The sequence below is a fragment of the Onychostruthus taczanowskii genome, unplaced genomic scaffold, assembly GCF_017590055.1.
Source record: "Onychostruthus taczanowskii isolate IOZ18803 unplaced genomic scaffold, ASM1759005v1 scaffold49, whole genome shotgun sequence".
In the NCBI taxonomy this organism is placed as follows: Eukaryota; Metazoa; Chordata; class Aves; order Passeriformes; family Passeridae; genus Onychostruthus; species Onychostruthus taczanowskii.
Genome location: NW_024502458.1, coordinates 5,556,881 through 5,564,787, shown reverse-complemented (window position 1 = coordinate 5,564,787; position 7,907 = coordinate 5,556,881). Strand labels below are relative to the sequence as shown.

The 7,907-nt window shown below is 50.0% G+C and overlaps 1 protein-coding gene across 1 annotated transcript in view; it reads left to right on the top strand.

Moving 5' to 3' along the window:
- Nucleotides 1–1,218: 1,218 nt before the first annotated feature.
- SCUBE2 (signal peptide, CUB domain and EGF like domain containing 2) overlaps nt 1,219–7,907 on the top strand; it is a 38,815-nt gene continuing 32,126 nt past the window's right edge. The window contains exons 1-5 of the mRNA XM_041415015.1: nt 1,219–1,321; nt 1,610–1,705; nt 3,764–3,886; nt 4,296–4,421; nt 7,220–7,354. Of these exons, the coding sequence (XP_041270949.1) occupies nt 1,219–1,321; nt 1,610–1,705; nt 3,764–3,886; nt 4,296–4,421; nt 7,220–7,354 (583 nt within the window). The remainder of the gene's footprint in view (nt 1,322–1,609; nt 1,706–3,763; nt 3,887–4,295; nt 4,422–7,219; nt 7,355–7,907) is intronic.

Genomic DNA, 7,907 nt, shown 5'->3' with positions numbered 1-7,907 from the left:
TTTGTTTTCCAAGCTGCAGTGGGATCTTTTGATCTAACTTAAGCATTCCCAAATATTTATGTCTCACTTTATGTTTTAGTTTACAGAAGTAAGAAAGATGCTTTGCTTTTACGGTGCCTCAGAAAGCTTTGGATATTTTGGTTACACGACTCTTCAGTGTCTCTTACTGGTTTTTCTGCTACACTCTTCATATGTGTTCTTACTTTTCTTTTGCCAATCTTGTGATGAAAGTTAATTAATACTGGTTGAGTTCATTGAGGGGACTTGCCTGGGCAGTGTCTGAAATGAGTACCAGCTTTTCTGTGAGTGGTTTGGAGCCATGTGCCTGGATGGGAGATGGCTTCCATTCCATTTGGGAGAGCTGTTTGTGGAGACACCCTGAGTGATATCCCTGGATGAGAGATGTGCAGGTGTGCCAATTCCCACCCCAAGTATGATGGTTTATTCAGGAGATCATGGAAACTGGCGAGAAACCCTTCATTCATTTATTGCTTTCTGATGGTGAGGGGAAGATTGGAGTATGGTGCAGGGCTGGAAAATCCTTGGAGTGTTTAATGAGCAGCTTTATGTATTTATAGATGAGATTGCCTAAGACTGAAACCGTCCAGGAGACACAAAAGGTTGCTTCTCATTGGACTTAAAAAGAGAATAACTTTGATCATTTCAAAAGCAATGAAGCCTAATGCTCCAGTGAGAAAGGAGAGTGGTAATTTATAGCTGCCATTAAGGAAACAAAGACAAAGACTGAGGGAAAGTTTCATTCTGAAGATTTACTAATGTGTATAAACCGCCCTTGCAACTAGAAACAGCTCGGTATTTCTCACAGAACAAAACAAAAGAGAAAGGGCAGTGAAATGGGGATGGGAGGGAGGGGTGGAAAAGAATACTGCCTGCTTTTGCTCCCAGCCTGAAAGGTCAGACATTATTTAGGAAATGATAATTTCAGTGAATAATGTATGAGCCAATTTTACCTGCCAAAGGAGCGACAGCTGTGAGAAATCCCTGGCTGGGAATGGAGGTGGGATGGGGCTGCGTTGGGGGTGGGGTGATGCGTGGGCTTTGGCATGGCCTTCAGCCAGGGATTCACGCTCTGCAGTGGGCTGTAATTACCCGGTAAACACGTCAATATTGTATTGAACCGACCCAACGGAGGCCGGAGCGCCTCGCGTGTGTCCGGGCTGCCCCGGGCTCCCTGCTCGGGCTTGTCCGCTCCGGGCGATGCTTCCCGGGCTGCGGGGAGCCCCGGCAGCCTGCGTGTGCGGCATTCCCGCTCCGGCGGGAGGCAGCGGCTCCGCGGACACCTGCGTTCGGGGCGCCGCAGGTGTGCGAGCGCCGGGGCGGGGCTGGGGCGGTTCGTGTGCCGGGCAGCGGGGCCGGGCAGGGCAGGGGGCGGCCCGCCCAGCCCTCGCCGCCCCGCGCCCGCTGTCAGTGCGAGGCGGGCCGAGCGGCCCCGCTCCCTGCCCCTGCCCGGTGAGTGCCCCCGCTCCCTGCCTCTGCCCGGTGAGTGCCCCCCGCTCCGGTCCCTGCCCTGTGAGCGCCCCTGGTCCCCGCTCGATGAGTGTCCCCGGTCCCTGCCCGGTGAGCGCCCCTGGTCCCCGGCTCGCCCCAGCTCCTCACGGCGGTCCCCCCGCGGGCACCGCGCGGTCCCGGCTCTCCTCTCCTCTCCAGGCCGGCGGCCAAGGGCCGGGGCCGGTGTCGGTGCGAGGTGCGGCCGTGGCGGGGCCGTGCCCGGCGCGGGCGGTCGCTGCCCGCGGGGCGCTCGGGCTCCCCGGGTGCTGCCAACGCCGCTTTCCCGGCGGTTCCCGCTGCCCTGGGAGCGGGGAGAGCGCCGGGGCGGGCACCTGGGGAGGGGCGTGTGTGCCGCGGGTGAAGCTGCCTTCGGACCCCGCGGAACCAGCCCCGGGATTCTCCCACCGCCCCCTCCTGCCAAGTTGAAGGCTGCGATGTTTGCTCGCAGTCTCGTTCCTCCAGGGTCTCTCTTCTGCTCGGGATACTGTTACTGCAGGGGGAAATACCTCTCTCTGTGCCTACCGATTTTTCCTAGCCCTCATTCCACGCCTTTGCATGCCTTAGTGATGCGGCTTCTTGTTGCGGTTCTTTACCGCACGCTGCAGATCACAGAACGGCGGTGTAAAAATAACAACCCAGCTGAGCTGCTGTCCTGCCGCTGCCACGAGATCTGCTTGATGCCTCTGTGTCCTGCCTTAGAGGGAAGCCCCCTCCTCGCCGTGTGTGTTCTGGGACCCCTCTTGCCGGGGCAGGTCTGTGTCCCTGGCTCGGGCAGGGCAGAGCTGGCAGTGCCCAGGGCACACAGTCTGCACGTGTGGCTGCTGCTCCTTTATGCCCGCTGTCTGTCCTTCCCTGCCCATCCTTTCTGTTTGCCCCACTAGCTGGGGACCCCTCAGCTATTGCCCGTGCCCTTCCTTGCATGATTGCTCCTTCAATTCACAGCCTCCCACATTTTTTAATGGCTTGACTTCCCTGCTTTGACAGGAAGCCGATTCTGCTGCTCTTCCCAGCTGCTTCCCGCTGTTTGCCACCTTCTCCTTTCTTGCTGGTGGCAGTATCTGGGGACCCCATCGCTGCTGCTGGAGCTGTGTGCACCTGAGAGCCAGGAAGGCACTGCTGCTCTAACACTGGCTCTTTGCCTTGTTTCCCACTGCCAAACCCCATTAGGAGTTAAAACCAAGTGAACACTTTCTGCAGTTGGCAGCTGCTGCAGTACCTACAGGCATATTTTGTGATTGGGGGAAAGGGAAAAAAAAAAAAAGAGCAGGATGAATGCTATAATTGTAAATGGGAGAAGTGCTGGCTGAAATTTCCATTTGGAAAGTGATCCCCACCATAAAAAGTGTCTGACTATTGAAGTAGTCTCTTTCTGCTGATACTCATGCACTACTTCTTGGTTTAGGAGGCACTTTTTGTACCTGCATGGGGTGTTGCTCCTACAATTATCCCTTTTAGCCAGTTGCTGGAAATCTTCCTGTTTCCATGCTTCAGTTTTCTTCTGCTGTGTGAAAAACTTGTGCTGATGTCTTCTGCTGCCTGTAACTTTTCTTCCTCTTCTGTCTACACTTCTTCATCTCCAGGACTTCTTCCTGTTGGTGTTTCTCTTTCTCTTCATTTCCTCTTCCCTGAAGTTTCCACCTGGATATTTTGCTTCAGTTTGCTGTGCTTTGAGATGGCTGGTCAGATGATTTGGCAATGCTGCTCCCCAAATACAATTCTTGTATTAAAAACAATTATTTTACGATTGTACATCTGTTTAATGGTAAGTCAGTCCTTTAACTTGTTGGTGGTGACTTTGAAATACATTTCAATCCTCTCCCCTTGTTATTTTCAAAATCCTTGGGCTTTCTGCAGGTGATGCATGGATGTGATCAAGAACTCTTTCAGTGACTGCTTTTTGTTAATCAGAAAGATTAACAATCTCTGATGAATCTCTGTGAAACTATCAGCTGAATTTCACCGAGCATCCAACCCTTACAAGACTGGTTTGGATGCATTTATAAATGTGCACAAAAGCTTACCATGGGCTTATCTGAATTGCATACAAATATATCCATAAGCAGGTAGAATGTGACAAATTGAAGTGCAGATGCTGTCTCTGCCTGTGTCTGTCCTGACACACAAAACCACACAACATTCTTGTGGGCAGCACAGAGAGGTGCTCAGCCTTGTCATCTCCTCAGGGATGTGTTCAGGAGGCACACCCTGCTCTCCTCCTGCTGGCATCCCTCCTGAGCCTGCTGTCTCTTCACAGATGTGGACGAGTGTGCCCTGGGGCTGGATGACTGCCACCCAGATGCCATTTGTCAAAACACCCCCAAGCTGTACAAGTGCACGTGCAAAATGGGCTACACCGGCGAAGGGAGGAAATGTGAAGGTAAAGAGACCAAGCACAGCGTTCTGTCTGTGTCAGCATGGAGCATTTCTAAGGAAATAGAGCACTGAAAATAACGAAGGATGATTTTAAAATCAAAATAGTGATTGTTTCGTCACCCGATTTACTTCTTGTTCACAAAATCAAAGGCAAACCTTGCATGGAGTTTCACCTGTTCATTTCACTCAGCATGATAAAGAGTTTATTGTTTATGGCCTTAAAAAACATAAGGTAAAGATGCAAGGGGGTTTCAGGGTGTTTTCTCAGTGATTCAGCAAGAAATGCATTAAATATAGTGTGTTTGCAAGACAATGATGATTTTGGACAGCAGTTGCTGCTCACACTTAGGCAGTCATATCCCTGTCTATAACACTTGGGCATCCATCATATTGACTTTTGCTTTATTCCTCAGACATTGATGAATGTGACAACGACTTCAATGGGGGCTGTGTCCACGAGTGTTTCAACATTCCAGGGAATTACCGCTGTACTTGCTACGACGGCTTCATGCTGGCTCACGATGGCCACAACTGCCTGGGTAAGGAGTGTGCTCGTGGGCAGGGTGAGTGCTGTGGAACACAGCCCTGTGGCTGCATCCATGGGGAACACCTGGCCATCTCTTGGGCTCAGTCAGTTCAGAGAGAGAGAATGTTGCTGGTGAGTCCAGGGATTTTCAGGTACTGAGGTACCATGCCAGTGTGGCAAAATCTTTCTCCCCTCTGTAAATGAGGATAACTGTGCTATATTTCTGTGGAGTGCTTTGGGTTTAAATGTGCCAAATGCTATCTATTATTATGCTAAATGAGTTTATATAAAGGAACATGTGCTATCACTGTCCTCTTTGTCCCACAGTTAGCCTAGGATCAGTTGTCAGGTGTGTTTCCAGGCTTAGGGATCTTCTCTGTCAAATCTATCTGTAATGTGGGGGCTTCTCACTCTGAGTATTCCCAAAAGGAGAGGATGTTGGGAGTGTGCAGTAGCTGTGTATGATGGAGGCCACTGAAGAGCAGAGGGACTAAGCCTCAGGCTGCTGAAGCTGTCCTGCTTCCTGGACCCCCGCTGGGCAGTGGCTCATCCTGTGCTACCTGTGCCATTTGCTTTTTCAGAGAATGGCTGTTTTCCTCTCCTGCTGCATCCCATGTGGATGTGCCTGGACACACACCCATACCCATGGCAGTCAGAGGGAACCTTGCCCTCCCTGCATAATTGCAGTTAGTTTGGCTGGCTATTTCCCATTAGTATGGGGCTCAGACCATCCCCAGGCTGTCTCTTCTGCTGGGACAAATCAGAAAACTCCGCAGTATTCAGTGGTTTTGTGTTGGGTTTTACCTGCTGGGAACCTGTTGTGTGCCCAGCTTTCTGCAGCATAGGTGGAGGAGAGGGTGAACTCCCCTCCCCAGGTTCCAAATATTTAAATAAAGTAGAGAGGGAAACAAAATATCTGCGGATACTTTAAAATAACAGAACATCCATCTTATTTTTGCGTTTGTGTAAACACAGAATGGAGTTCAGCTGAGGTTACCATGAAGGGTGGATGTGCAGGAGCACGCTGCCTCTAACAATGGCACCAAAAGGCATGTGTGTATTCTCTTTGTACCCAGGGCATTCTTCAGCTGGGCTGTTTGTGACCACTGACATAACTTAGACCAAAATCTACTACCTGCTGTGTCACTGGGAAGCTGCTCAGCATTGCATGGCAGACCTATAAAATAAAATAAAACAAAATGTCGTTGACTTACAGTGAGGGTTTTACCACTGATGTGCCAATTTTGAGTTGTGATGTAAACGTTAAATAAATATTTTGGCATGCAGCAAATTGGATCACATCTTCTCTTAATCTGTTTATTTACTTTGTTCACGCCAGGGTTGCCCTCCTCTCACCCTTATTTTTGAAGATCTCTGCTGTGCGCCTGGGTTTAAGCCAAATAGACAATTACTTGTTGGAAAGAGATGATTTTTTTGAAAGCTTTCCAAGGTCTGTAAGACAGAAACATCTGCTGGAGTTCAAATCTGTAGCACTAAAGACTCGTGGTGGCTGTTTATTCATGATTGTTTGCACATTCACATCACTGCAGAACTCTAAAATACTCAGCGTCTTTGTGATGGAGATATGTCAGCCGCTCTTTTTCTCCAGCAGGTCACATTCTTTTGCATCCAATTGACTTACTCACTGCCTTCAGTGGACATTAAATCTGTTGTAATACTATGTTATGCTTCTTACTAAAAGCCTCTCTTTCTCCTTTTTTTTAAAAGACAGCTGTTTTCTGCCAGAAATGCCACAATGTTAAATTAAAAACATTGTACTATTAGCCAGGAACAATGAACAGAACAGGGAGCAAACATAGTGTTACAGATGAATTTGCAAATGAGACCAGTGCTTTGCCTCAGCAAGGTTTTGTTCTGTTTTTAAGGGACTGAGTGTTTTTTAGTTCCTGTTAAAATTTCTGAAAATTAGTCTAGGAGAAGTATTTGGCACTCGTGGTTACAAAAACCTGTGCTTATTAAGGGGTAAAATTCCAAAGAATTGGAGATTGGGATGGGCATCCTGTTGTTCAGAGGCTTAGCTGAAGTTTTCCTACTCTTTGGTTCTCTTGGTTGTCTTGCAAGCAGAGCCCTTCTGTGTTCTCTGGTGTTGTTGAGATTCTGAATGTTGCAAAATCAAGATTAAATCTGCTTCCAGAACTTCTGCTCTTGTCCTTGTGCAGTCAGTCAGCACAGCAGCAGCCCTGATGATGAGTGATGATGTCCTAGGTTTGAGGGGGGAGGATGACAAACCAAGCACCAGAAGAGATGTGGTGTGTGAATTCTAGCTAGGGTGAAATAAGGAGCAGGAGGTAGGTGTTTAGCTGAATTTATTTTGAGGATTGTATTTCTCTTATTCCACTTTTGCTTTAGGATGTGGAGCTTCCTGGGGAAAAGAAATCTCAAATTAATGAACCAAAACCACTACAACCTTTAAAGCCTGGATGGGTTTGGAAGCAAAGGGTGGCTGTCCCATTGAGGCAGCCATGTGATTGCTGAGCTGGGTGTGCCTGGGCTGTGGGGTGCACTGGGGACAGGGAATGTTCCTCTGGCTGCTGGGGCTCCTGGGCTGGCTCTGCCAAGGCTGTGGCCATCAGCTCTTCTTGCCTGGGCTGGCCAGCGCTGGCTGGGAGCCCTGTGCCTCGGGGGCAGACTGCACACACGGCAAGAGCAGCAGCAGAAATGCCCTTTCCAGGGGTGACAGCACAGCAGCACCCACAGGGCAGCCGGGGGTGTCCCAGCCCAGCTGATGTCTGTCTGCGCCGTGCCCTGGTGACAGCACAAAGCTCATCTCCGTCTTTCCCTCTCTCCCAGACACAGACGAGTGCATGTTCAACAACGGCGGCTGCCAGCACGTTTGTGTCAACACCGTGGGGAGCTACGAATGCCGCTGCAAGGATGGCTTCTTCCTCAGCGACAACCAGCACACCTGCATCCACCGCTCCGAAGGTACCGCCCGCCCGGCGCCGAGCGGCAGCCGCGGGCAAACGCTACAAACCGCCTTCTAAAGTGTTTCTGGGTTGATGTTTTCAAAGCTGTGAAGGGTCTTGAAGTCCTCACTGCTTTTGAAAAGGAGCGGTGTGTCAGGATCTTCTAAGTGGCTTTGAAGGCGCTGCATCCCTTCCTCCCCTTTGATCCCGGCTGCGTGTCTGCGGTGCTGCGCTTGTCGCAGGCTGAGCTCTGCACCCCCGCTGGCCCTGGTGCTCTGCTGGGCAGCAAAACTCTGCCCTAACCCAGGGGATGGCCACAAACGGAGTTCTGGGCATTTTCACTGGCTTTAGTTACAGGGCAGTAGCTGCACTACCTTCAGATACCTTTCAGATTCCCTGTACAATGTTTAGGTTTCAGCTAAGAGATTTATTGTTTGTCAGCCCCAAAGGTATTCAAATCTCCTGCTTTGTTTTGAGTGAAACCTTTGTGAAGCGACCTTTGAGAGATCAGAGTCTTGGATATCTAATTAGACATCAGATGGAACAAAATTATTTTGGATGCCCTTAGGGAA